The 12,822-nt window shown below is 35.7% G+C and overlaps 2 protein-coding genes across 2 annotated transcripts; both read left to right on the forward strand.

Moving 5' to 3' along the window:
• The first annotated feature begins 10 nt into the window (after window positions 1–10).
• On the forward strand, window positions 11–3,595 carry LOC130726379 (uncharacterized protein At3g52155, chloroplastic). The gene is made up of 5 exons (XM_057577640.1): window positions 11–347; window positions 525–624; window positions 744–923; window positions 1,333–1,450; window positions 3,049–3,595. The coding sequence occupies exons 1-5, from the start codon at window positions 116–118 to the stop codon at window positions 3,109–3,111; spliced, it is 693 nt and encodes a 230-aa protein (XP_057433623.1). The 5' UTR covers window positions 11–115; the 3' UTR covers window positions 3,112–3,595.
• A 962-nt stretch (window positions 3,596–4,557) lies between these two features.
• Window positions 4,558–12,547, forward strand: LOC130726300 (uncharacterized). Its single transcript, XM_057577542.1, has 14 exons — window positions 4,558–4,864; window positions 5,448–5,693; window positions 6,022–6,103; window positions 6,226–6,329; window positions 6,493–6,619; window positions 6,850–6,944; window positions 7,334–7,457; window positions 8,693–8,773; window positions 9,228–9,326; window positions 9,429–9,608; window positions 10,058–10,201; window positions 10,284–10,340; window positions 11,746–11,883; window positions 12,147–12,547. Exons 2-14 carry the CDS (start codon window positions 5,653–5,655, stop codon window positions 12,345–12,347), a joined length of 1,473 nt encoding a protein of 490 aa, XP_057433525.1. The 5' UTR covers window positions 4,558–4,864; window positions 5,448–5,652; the 3' UTR covers window positions 12,348–12,547.
• The last annotated feature ends 275 nt before the right edge of the window (window positions 12,548–12,822 follow it).

Below are 12,822 nucleotides of genomic sequence, written 5' to 3' on the forward strand. Positions count from 1 at the left end.
AAGGGGATGAAAGAAAGAAAGAAAAAGAACAGAGCACAATGGAAGGGTATATATACATAAAACACACACAACACTGAAGACAAGAACAGTATCTGAAATTGTTGTGAGCCTTAACATGAATGTGTGTATGTCTGACATGCACTCTGCTATCTGCACCACCTCCATTTCACCTCACCATCATCTTCGCCGGAGCACCGTTCGGAACCCTAGCCAATTTCGCGCCAAATCTTCCCTGCTAATTCAGAAACAGGACACCCAAGTCGCAGATCCCTTCTCAGATTCCGTCTCTCGCCGCCTCATTCTGCTTCGCCATGCTCAGAGTTCATGGGGAAACCCTTCTCTCCGCGGTAAGCCTTCAATTTGGGAATTTCTGCATTTACCCTTTTGAACGTTTTCATGTAAAGTCTCGAACTTTACTGTGTTTGGAACGTTCCCATTTGAGGAATTGGAATGGAAACTGTGGATTTTTGCTTTGTGTGATTTTTAAGGTTTAAGTGGAAAATGGTTTTTTTTTTTGTGTGCAGACCATGACAGGCCTCTGAGTAAGTCAGGGAAAGAGGATGCTATGAAAGTTTCTAGTAAGCTTCAACAATTGGGTTGGATTCCTGAGCTTATCTTGTGTAGGTTAGGACTTGGGAATTCTGTGTTTATTGTTTGTTCTGTGAATCTGTGATATTGAATTGGGTTAACTGTTTTTGATGACTCATTCTTTGAGGTTATGTGTTTGGTTTCTGTTGTTGTAGTGATGCGACGCGGACTAAGGAGACACTCAAGATAATGCAGGAGGAAGTTCAGGAACTGTTAGAAGCTGAGGTTCATTTTGTTTCTAGTTTCTATTCAATTGCAGCCATGGATGGTCAAACAGCAGATCACCTTCAAAAGATTATTTGTAAATATTCAAGGGATGACATACTTACTATCATGTGAGTATCTATCAATTCTAGTCTTTTAAGTTGGTTTCTAATTTTTTTCCTTTTGTCTCTGTGTGAAGGTGGGAGGTCGAACTTGAATGTGTCTTTTAGTTCTTCCGTGCTAGTACACAAGAAACCTATGGAAACAAAAATAATGTAGCTAGTGCTATATTTGCAGATTGATTTTGCTGCAATTGATAAAAAAGATGTTCTGGTCAAATATGGAAAACCAGTGAAGTCACATTTCGTAGTTCCAGTTTTTCGCACCCTATTTGTTTTGAACTTTTTGAGATATTGTTTGAGCTTTCTCAACACCTTGAATTGAAATTCATATTTTTTAACTTAATTGTTAGTTGAATCTTGCCTGAAGATCACCCTATAAGGCAAGTATTTGAATCTTAATCATGTGGGTGGTATACAGGTGCATGGGACATAATAGGGGGTGGGAAGAGGCAGCCTCAATGTTTTCTGGGGCCTCTGTGGAACTGAAGACATGCAATGCCGCACTGCTTGAGACTGCTGGGAAATCTTGGGATGAGGTTTCATTTTATTTCCTTGCACTACTGCATGAAGTGATATTCTCTTTCAAGTCAATTCACTGTCTCTCATTGTATACTGTGTGCTGTATGTTAATGATCACCTCTGTTTATACTTGTATCAGTTGTATGAGATTCAATTATTCTGCTACCATAGTCACCAGGGATCACACTGAAATTTTTGGACTTAAGCATGTTTGGAAGAGATTATTTATACATAAATAATTGTTTTTTTCTTTTCTTTTCAAAAGCTCTAAGAGAAAGTTGTAAAAAAAGAAAAGCTTTTTTGACTGCAAAGTTAATCCAAATATGCCCTTATCCAAATATGATGAAAGACATTTTTTTGTTTGATTCTTTTAATCTTTTCTCTTCTAGAATAGATTGTTCATATTAGAGCAGTAATAAAGCCATTTTTTACCTTCACCTAATTCCTTAAGCCTTGTGGAGAGTTAGCCTTGACGCTTGAAATGCTAATGTCCATTAAGTCTAGCTTTTATGTTTTATATGATTAAGCATCCTTTATTGTTCATAAAATCTGTTTTGAATATTTAGTGGGGGAAACATGTAATTTTTTTATCATCTTTTTGACAGCTTATATTTTCTTTTCAGTATTATGTGACTCTCTTGATGATTAGTAGTTTGGAAAATAAGTAACAAAATTATATTAGCAACATTAATGCTATAAAGGTCTGGGAATCACCTTATGGTAGTAGTAGTTTCCTACTCATTACACACTAGTACTGGCATGTGGTTTGGTGGAACTGTATTGCAACTTCCTTGTAAAACGGTTAGTTCTGGTAACGGAAGGCATGGCAGGGAATACATTTTGCTCATGTTCATCATTCTATCACCCTCTATCTGATAAAACTGCAAGCCTAGATGTTTTATGTTTAAAACCTTTAGTTCCAGTAACGGAAGGCATGGCTGGGAATACATTTTGCTCATGGTCATCATTCTATTGCCCTCTATCTGATAAAACTGCAAGCCTAGATGTATTATGTTTTAAACCCTATAAGAGTAACCCTAGACAGTTTGCCATTGCTTCCATGAAGTTGCTTCTTAAACTAGTAGCTTACTTGACACTTACCCCAAAAAAGGGAATTCATAAGACTTAACTGACAAACAATATTTTTATGACTAAATTATGTTCACATCATGCTTACCTTTTAAATTGAGCTCTTAAAAGGAAACTAACACGGAAAAATATCACATTGTGTCATTATCTTGACAAAAAATTTGATGTTAAAATGTTCCAACAATACATTATACGCTAGTCTTAACCCTAATATCTAGGTCTACTGGAATTTTCTTCTTTTTTTTTTGGTCAACACTGGGATTTTCTATCTTCTGCATGATTATCCACAAAAGCATTACTTTTAAATGCTAGAGCAGTGGCTTTGAATAATTTGCACGATTGTTTGGAAGTTTGTGTCATCATTATACACTCTTTCCCTCTCCCTCCCACCACATAAAAGTTCTCCAAAATGGACTAGGAAACACTCGCCTAGATAGGTTTAACCTTTCAGTTTTTACTTTTACTCAGAATATAAATTGAAAAAGATTTATCTGAGAAGATGTGTATCTAACACAATATCTTACAGGCATTTGCTGCAGCAGGATTTGGTGGGTGGAAGCTTCAGGGCATAGTAAAACCACGTAGCTAGTTAGTTGAAATTTTCCGTGCTGGGTGTACTTACAAATAGATGGTTAAAAGAGAATGTTGGAAGCATCATTGCTTTGTTTAGTGATTCAAAACGCCTCAGTTAGGTGGTTAAGGCTACCGAGCTGATGATTTTGGAAAGTATACTACAGGGAAGACAGAAAATGATTCAAAAGGCCTTTTAGTTAGATTTGTTTAATTTGGCAGCTATGAATTGTTTCCATGGAGATTCAAGATGAAGCATTGCTGAGTTTAATGTACAGGATCTCAACCCTTCACTTCCAGCTTAGTGTAGAGCATAGATGTTCATTGAAGTGAACTCATGCTGCTGAGTGGTTGCTGATTGGTACAGATCTTCAGGTTTCCAAAGAAAAAAAAGATACATGCTTCTGTAAATCATGTGGATAAGTATTACATGTTGCTTTTACTCCCCTTACCTTCCTCCTCCTTGGTCATAAAGACTGAAATTCTATTTCAAAATCCCACAATGGTATTGATTAAGGGTTATGAGCAATCTACAAAAGTGCAAAATATTACATTTTGCTTCCAAAATCAATTCATAATGAGAAATTTATTATTTGAAAACTGGCCTCGTGTTTCAACAATTCAACTAATTGGATAGCTTCATTTCCCATATCAACGCTTTATGTGGTTGAGCGTATTGGTGGTGGTGGTGGAATGTTTTAGGTAGTATGGTGATAATATAGGGTGATGAGCTGTTGCAGAGGTGGAGCTAAAAGTTACGGTAGCAATGGAAGGTCCCATGGAGGGCGGTGGAGGTAGAGGATGTGCGGAGGGCGCCATGCAAGCGAACATGATGAAGAAGGAGAAGTGACGTAGGAGAATTAGGACTAAGTTCCAGAAGGGGCAAAGGAACAGCCGAACAAAGGAACGTGAGGGAGGTTTCAAAACGTGCAAGGGAACATTAGGAAAGGCACGTGAGTGATTTAATCTGATTCATTTATTTAAATCTAATAACTGAAAATCATTCTTACAATTCTCACATAAAATTGATTTTTCTCATATGAAACGTCCCCTATATATATTAAATTTTATTTTGGTAATTACACCTTTTAAATAAAAGATATCTATGTAATCTTATTTTAGAAAAAATACTTTCTCATAAACAATAAACATGTCCAAAAAATATTATTTCACATTCAACTCACTTAATCATAATTAATTTTACAAAAATCAATGTAATTCAAAATTAATTTTTGGCAGCTATGTACGCACTTACAATTTTTAAATTATGTACACTATATCTCAAATTAAATATTGAATTGGTTACTTACTTTAAGTTATGCCTCTACAAACCTTTACGCAGTTAAAGCTTAATACAGCAAATATTGATTGGATAGAAAAACATCTCTATGCAAAGTTGTTAACTTTGAGTCGAATCAATGGTACAGAATCTCATATACAAAAATGGGTATAGACTATGGAATCTGAAATGAATGTAACTAAAAAAAACAGAATAACAGGAACAGCACATGTTCATAAATTCTTAGGAACAAACAAAAACAGAAAGAAAGATCCAGTCTGGTGTTGTGTGTGTCTGTCCTGGATCTTCTCCTTCCTTTGCTTGTTTCCTGTCTCCTATGATTTCTCCGACTCAGTAGAATCCAAAGGACAAACAACCAACAATAACAAACTCTCTTCATTCAATTCCTTTTCAGCTTTGCCTACTCTTCTTCAGACAAGCATTTTGTTTCTGCTTCTGGGGTCGTATTCCTCATACCCTTTTCTCCATTCGGGTAAAGTTGGTTTCTTTTCATTATTCTTTTTCTATTTCCATGGTTTCTTCCTCCTCTTGTTGCCAAAATCATATTCAGAGGGCATGCACATTGTCATTCATGAAAGATGTCAATGTGGCACCTAACAAGGAATTATTGTCCCTTTTTTTTCTTGCCTGCCCCACATTGTTGTTTTTATTAGTTTTGCCATTTCCTACATTTTTTTTTTCCTTTATTGTTTCTCATTTGGAACTATTTCATGGGATATATGTGTTCTATGTAACCCAAGCTTGAAATTGTTTTACCTTGAATGAAGTTGCTACAACATTGTTTCCCTGCCTTTACTTTAACTTTTCTTAAAATTTGCTACAATATTGTTTCTCTTTTCTTACTTTAACTTTGCTACAATATTGTTTTGGCAAAATTTTGGGGGCATTTGGATCTGGAAATGCTTTTACTTTATTGTTCTGTGTATGTGTGTGATTTGGAACCAGCTAGCTCTAGCTTCCTTTTACATGCGAAAAGCTCTTGGTATCTTGGATTGACACTGTAATTGATTCAAAATGTCACCTTCTTAGTAGCCAGGTGTTGTTGTTTCTTTCAGGAATAGGGCATTAAAAGATTGTGTTGGAAATGGTTGCCCTTAATTAATATCTTCCTATCCTGGGAAGATTTGAGATTAAGGTGCTGCTCGAGGGGTTTCATTTGTTTTGAGAGATGAGGGAGAAAAGACTTTGAGCTTCTCAGGGACTTTGCTCGACTTGTAATCACATGAGGCGGAACTCATATGAGCTTCATCTAGAAGCAAGATGATTGAGCAATTCGTCAATTTCATTATTCGGCCTCCCAGGTATTACATTTTTCTGTACTGGCTGGGGGTTTGGCCCTAGTTTATTTGCATTCCCAACTTGAAAATTAAGTAGCTTTTGAGCGGTATTATATTCTTCATTTGATTTTATTGAAATTCACTTTACCTTGTATTGTGTTCAACTGAACATGCCTCAATCATCTTAGAAGAACTAACCATGGACTTAAAGTACTTCTGTTTCTGAAAATTGTTTTCCTGTACTCAACTAAGCTAATAACTAAGTGCCCCTATATCCATTGCTCAATCTTGGTTATCCTTTGTATGTTAATTGAGTTACAGTTTCCGGTTACCTACTTTATCATATACACAGGGCTGAGTATAATCCAGATCAGTATCTATGGGAACGAGAATTCACCCTTGCAGGAAGAAAATACCAAAGGCAGGATTTGGAGGCAAGTATGGACATTTTTTTTAGATGCAATTATACTGTCCAATTGTAGAAGTTATTTCATGATTACAATTTACAGCAGTTTGCTGAAAAGTGGATTGTCTTCCTTTTTGTAAAACCTTGCAGCTCAAGAATGCAAGAGGCTATACCTTGCAGTGTAGTCATTATCTCCCTTCACCTTTCCCTGGAGATGTTCCTCTTCCATGTGTTGTATATTGCCATGGAAATAGGTATGTCAATTTTAATGGACGCTTCTATTGCTGTTCAGTAGAGCTTCTGTATGATTCGAGTTACAATCATAAATATCAGTTTTTAAGATTCTAGATTTTCAGAATGACACCTCCATTCTGTTATTCTCTCTTTTGATACGTGTGTATATGAACAATGATGCAGTGGATGTAGGGCGGATGCCAATGAAGCAGCTGCTATTCTTCTTCCATTGAATATTACTGTTTTTACTCTTGACTTCTCGGGTTCAGGCTTATCTGATGGAGACCATGTTAGCCTTGGTTGGCATGAAGTAAATATCCTCTTATGCATATACTTATTTCTTTAATTAATTTCTGGCATTGAATCTTTTGTGCATCTAAGTAAGTTTCCTCTTCAGTTTCTGCATAGTATATCTTGTATGAACTAACAATGTAACACATTTATAAACTTGCATGCTTATTTGTTTAATTTTCTCAAGTTTAATATTTCCTCTTTCTTTTGCACATGTACTTATGTATGAGAAACTCCTTTGTGTGGCAGAAAGATGATCTCAAGATGGTGGTGTCGTATTTAAGAAGCAACAAACAAGTAACACGTATAAGTCTCTGGGGACGATCAATGGGTGCTGTTACTAGGTATTAATCCTTCCAACCAACTAGTTTGATTGTTATTGCTTTTAGTACGAGTTTATGTTCTAGTTTTATATACTTATTATATGCTGTTGCTAATTGTACATAAACAAAAAAGGGTGAAAAAGGCTCCTCAATGAAAGGAGATAACTTTTCCTTTTTAATTTGAGACTTTTGAAGAGAAGAGAAAAATAACTCGCACACATGTATACTTTTGAATAGATGAGATAGAATTTAAAAATTTATATGGCCCCAAATATGCCTCTAAACCTAAGTATTCAACTCTGGGTGTTTAAGTATCCCTCATCTGTTCCATATACATGTAATAATAAGCCACCTGTATATGAGACTCTCTTGGTTTAATTGACTTCTCAATCTGCTTTTGAATACTGTAGCCTTCTTTATGGAGCTGAAGACCCTTCTATTGCTGGAATGGTGTTGGATAGTGCCTTTTCAAACTTATATGATTTGATGATGGAGCTCGTAGATGTCTATGAAATTCGACTTCCAAAGTTCACAGTATTCTCTCTCTCTCTCTCTCTCTCTCTCTATATATATATATATATATATATATATATATATGTATATGTAGGACTTTTCCACCCTCCCCTTTGTAATAAATGCGGAATTTAAAAAGAAAGTAGGATCTCTGATTCTTGCTATGGTTCCCTCACTACTTTCTTGTAGTTTATAAGAACCTGTGTTGCACCATATCTTCTGCAGGTGGTGCTTAATCAATCTGAAAATTTTCAGGTTGTAAAAGATTTAGTTATTGCATTGCTATAAATACGTCATGTTGGATGCTGTTTAGTTGTGTTACTGGTAGTGGTTAAGTGGTTCTAATTTTTTGTTTACTTTACTAACATTTTACATATGTGTTCATTCATTCATTGCCAATCTAGGATAGCTGACACATGATTTTGCTTTTACACTGTTCTAGCTTTGTACTAGCCACTAGGTAGTTCTTCTTGCAGGCCAGGCAGAAATATTTTTTTCATTTCGGGTGAAAAATCCTTGTCTACTTGCATTGACGTTGAAAATTGATTACCCTGTTCAATAGGCTTTAGCGAGGTTCTTTTGATTTATAGATATATTTTATTGGGTAATCTGAGCATTGGACACCATAGTTCATCTTATTTATTTATTTTTTTGTTAAAATGGGAAAAGGAATCCCGGAGAATGAAGAATCAGTTATTCTTCATCATTAAGGTTAGATTTAAATAAGATCTTACTCATGTTTTAGGGTTCTTACCTTTTAGGATCCCTTTTTTATTTGGGAATTTTTAATTATGAAAGTTAGAGATTTATTATCGTTTTTTGGCACTAATCAGTAATTAATATTCTTGAGAATAAGGGGAGGTGAGGGGAGGGAGGGATTAACTGGTTACATTAATTAATAATGCTGGTTGATGGAGTTATTGACAGGGACAAAAGCAATAGGATGGGGAAAATATGGAGGGTGTACACTAGACGAAACAAACAGGACAGTTAGTAGTTAGGAGGGAAGTTCGACAGTTAGAATGGTGGTTAGGGGAAGCTATTAAATAGTCAAATTGTAGAAGGAAGATGCATCCTCTGGGAGAATTTGTTTGTACCTAGCTACTGCTTGGTGTAAAGGGGAAACCCTTTAGATGAGTTCTACTCCTTGAACAATACTCATCAATTAAAGAAATCATTCTTCCTTTCTAATTATTTGGATATTTCAAACTTTGGTTAATAAATCTGAGATTTTGCTGTATTTGGTCTACAATTAGGTTAAAATGGCCGTACAATACATGCGCCGGGTTATTCTGAAGAAGGCGAAGTTTGATATTATGAACCTGAACTGTTTGCTGGTATGGATTTATTGATTTCATTATGCAGTTTGTTTTTCTTTTAATTTGTGATAGAAAAATGCCGCTCAAGCTTAACGTAAAAGTTACTCTTATTGCACCTTGAAATCTTATTGCACATTTGGATTTAGTTAATTATAGGATAATTTCTTCTTTTTTTTTCGAAATATTCTCATAGGAAGAATTTGATGAGAGATTCTGAAAAAAATGAGGTTAATCCAAACACAAACTTAGTATGATAACATTGTTAGTAATATAATATAAAAACACTCATGTATCTCCACCCACCAGCTAAACTTTTTGGATTGTTGTTTCATGATACGGTATCAGAGCTCTATGACTAATTGGTCTAGAGTTCGACCCTAACGAAGTATTCCTGTTATTTGCTAAACAATATTGCTAACTGGGTTATTTCCTTTCCATGATTTTCTTAGATTAATAACTTAAAAACTTACAGGTTGCACCGAAGACATCCATTCCTGTTTTATTTGGACATGGTAATGATGACGAATTCGTTCAGCCTCACCACTCTGATCTCATATCTGAATCATATGCGGTATACTTTCAAACCTTTAAGCAAATGCAGTTTTAGTAATTTGCAGTTTTGCACATTCTTGACATAAGCAAAACATCTAACCAAGTCTCTAAATTTGTGTAGGGAGATAAAAGTATCATAAAATTTAATGGTGATCACAACTCCTCTCGACCACAGTTCTTTTTTGATTCTGTTTCCATTTTCTTCTACAATGTCCTCCGACCTCCTAAGGTTCCTAGAGCTTTTAAGCTTGAGAATTATTACAACTTGGGGAGTTTAAAAGTTGGTTCTGCTGGGAACAAGGTAATTAGCATTTAGAATTCTGTCTTGATTTCCTATTTGAGTAAGTACAGTCTAAGTAACTTGGGGAGTATACTTATCCCAATGACCACTGCCACTGTTCAATATTGATGATTCATATGATTCCACTAAAATGCCATCTTCGCTTTAAGAGAAGCTGGATCTACAAGAGATAGACCTGAATTTATACTTTATACCCAGATTGTAGTTTCTGAACTCAAAGAATAGCGCATCAGCAAGCTTTAAGTGACAATAATATATCAACATAATGGAAAAAAAGCAACTGCCTGAAACCTGTAAAACAAATTTAAGATGTTACCTTCCATTTCACTTTTATTAATGCAATATATTTATGTAGATGTGCATATGTTCATTTGATTCAGCTTTTATTATGTGGGTGTTATTTTAAATTCTTAATAACAGACACTAATTTTCTCTTGCTTTCATGGCAGAATGTATTATATAAGGTACTCTCTAGTCTACAGTCTGCAACTTCTGATGCTTCAAGTTCATCTTCTGCTCATCCTAGCAGTTCAAATTTGACCACTGCATCAGTTACTGAACTCCTTTCAAAAGTTGCTCCTGTGACTGCTGCAGTATGATGGCTCTTCCATCTCTCAATGTTATTTTCTTCTAAAACCTTGGTTCTGTTTAATTCATTAGTTGCTTGTAATGCAGGAGCCGAATAGAGTAGAAGTAACACGTGGCAATGACGATGAGCCTGCAGATGTAAAGGTGATTTTATCAAGTACCGTCTCTGAATTTAAAAGATTGTTCATGACTTTTAAAATCTCTAGATTGCGCACTTGGAGATAAGTTAAATTACCTACTCTTACAAAACTTTTACGCATGTCAGTCATTTTTATTAAGTTTTGGGCCATTTATGATGTCTTGGCTGGCACAAAGTCTTGAACTGGACAAAACCAGCATTGTTGTCATTTGGAGTCTGATAGGTACCTGAAAGAACAGAGGAAATGAAGAAGAAACCTATGTAGTATTAGCTGTATAGTTTTGAATAATCTGGTCACAGGTCCAGGGTATAGTACTATAGTTAACTAACAACTTCAATATATTCACACCCTTCTCTCTCTCTCTCTCTTCCATCCCATTTTCACCCACTTCCTCTACCTATCTCTCTCTTCTTTTCACATGACATCACTCATCATATCTCTCACTTCTCTCTCTTTCTCTCTTCTATTCATATCGCTGTCTAAAGGTGGAGTGGTTTTTGGTGTGAATAAAACATTTTCCATTAACTAAATACATAAACAGCAAGAAAATGAGCAATTCAAGAGGCTCCTTTCTCCCAAGTCCAATCCAAATTCCGCCACACCTCACTCCTTGCTTATACTCTCACTCTCGTTATCCCCGACCCACTTGCTTTCCCTACTACCTTTGCCAGCTAGGAAGTTAATTAGTCCTCTCCTCCTTCTCCCTCTCTCTATCTGTTTCTATCTATCTATCTCTATCTATCTCAGCTATGATCAGGTGCATCGCACCTTATAGGCTGATCCGGTGCATCAAGTGTATCATGCTTCTTAACCTCTTTTCATTAACCTTAGTGATTCTGGGTTTGGTCTAGGGGCCTGTTGAGATTAGAATGAGATCATATGTGATTTGATTTTAGGAAATTAGGATCATACATCAGTCATGAGACTAATGCCTCATGATCACACCATCTAGATGTGTTTTATAAAATGTTAATACTGTATTATAGAAATTCAATACTTAAATAAGCATTATTATTTGTTGAGCACACAGTATGCATCTTCATTTACAAGGACCATAAACCTAAGTTGAGGAAAACAATTTCAGTCTATTCTGTACAAGTGGTGTTTAACTTTTTGACTGAGTAATTTTTGTACTACAACAAAGCTTTTTTCCACTATGTAGGGTTGGCTACATCGATCGAGCAGCTCTTTGTGTAATTGTTATATTTCATAAAAAAAATCGAAATGGTAAAGCCTATAAAATGTCTTATGCTGACCTGCTTCAGCGTATACATGCAGCTGCGTTTTTTTGTTTCTTAAGATTTTTGTTTACTAGAAGTAGTTTTTGCATAGTAATTGTTTGCTATCAGCTGCATAACTGCATTAGTGATTTAAACATGTCCTGAAAATGACTTTTAATGATTCTACAGGATGAGCAAAATTGTGTAACTGAAGATTATTTCTCATTTAGTGGCTCAACTAGAGAAAGCTGGGGCAGATGTTCTTCTTTAGGTCTCTGTGATGAAGAATCTTATCCAGATTTCAGGGATGATGATAATGGTTCTGAGGTCTCTCTCTCTCTCTCTCTCTCTCTCTCTCTCTCTCTCTCTCCACATGCACACACTGCCCATAATCTTTTATCTATTGCTTTGTTGAAGATACTAAGACCTAACATGAAGTACTGCTAATGTGATAATAAGTTGATATATATGCTTTCTGTGTTTCTCATGCTTAACCCTAAACCCTAAACCATGATATTTTCCGTTAATTTTCATAAACTGACATAGATGTTTAATGCTTCATGTGCATATGATATCAAACTACTGTCAAGGTATTTGTGACACCTCGGGGAAGTATGAAAGAATCATCGTCAGACCCAAAAGAAGATGGAAAGAATCAAAAGAAGAAGAAAGCTGAAAAAGTTTTAAAGAAGCTTAAATCCGAAAGATTCGAGAAGTTCGAGTCCCTCAGTCGACGCCTGCGGCTTTGCATTTTGAAAGGATCTGCTCATAGAAGAAACCAGTCCTCTTGATTTCTATTGTCACTGTGATATAGTTTATCGATCTAACTGCATTTGTTCTTATAACATCAATGTAATTATACTACATTACTGCTTTTAGCCAGTTCAATTATGCTTGTTTGTAGGAAATTTCCAATATACTCATGTGCAAAATATTAGTTTCTCTGTCAGGCTCAGCATTCACCAGTGCCACGAATGTGACTCATCACTCACCTTGCTGCCTGGTGTTGCTATATCCACACTGGGGACTTATTGTGCTTTGTTATGTTGTGTGGCTGGATAGAGTTACTTGATACCAAACACTAAGCATTTGAGACATCGGGTAATGTTAAAGGTCCCAGATATAGGCAAACAAATTTTTGTGAAGGAAAGGACAATCATTAGAGTTAGGTGAAAGCCCGACTTAAGTTGATATTAAAATTTATCCTAGATTTGGTGTGTTATTGGACCACCCATAATGGGTCACTTGCAGAAATTTTGAAGTTCA

The sequence above is a fragment of the Lotus japonicus genome, chromosome 6, assembly GCF_012489685.1.
Source record: "Lotus japonicus ecotype B-129 chromosome 6, LjGifu_v1.2".
Lineage (NCBI taxonomy): Eukaryota > Viridiplantae > Streptophyta > Magnoliopsida > Fabales > Fabaceae > Lotus > Lotus japonicus.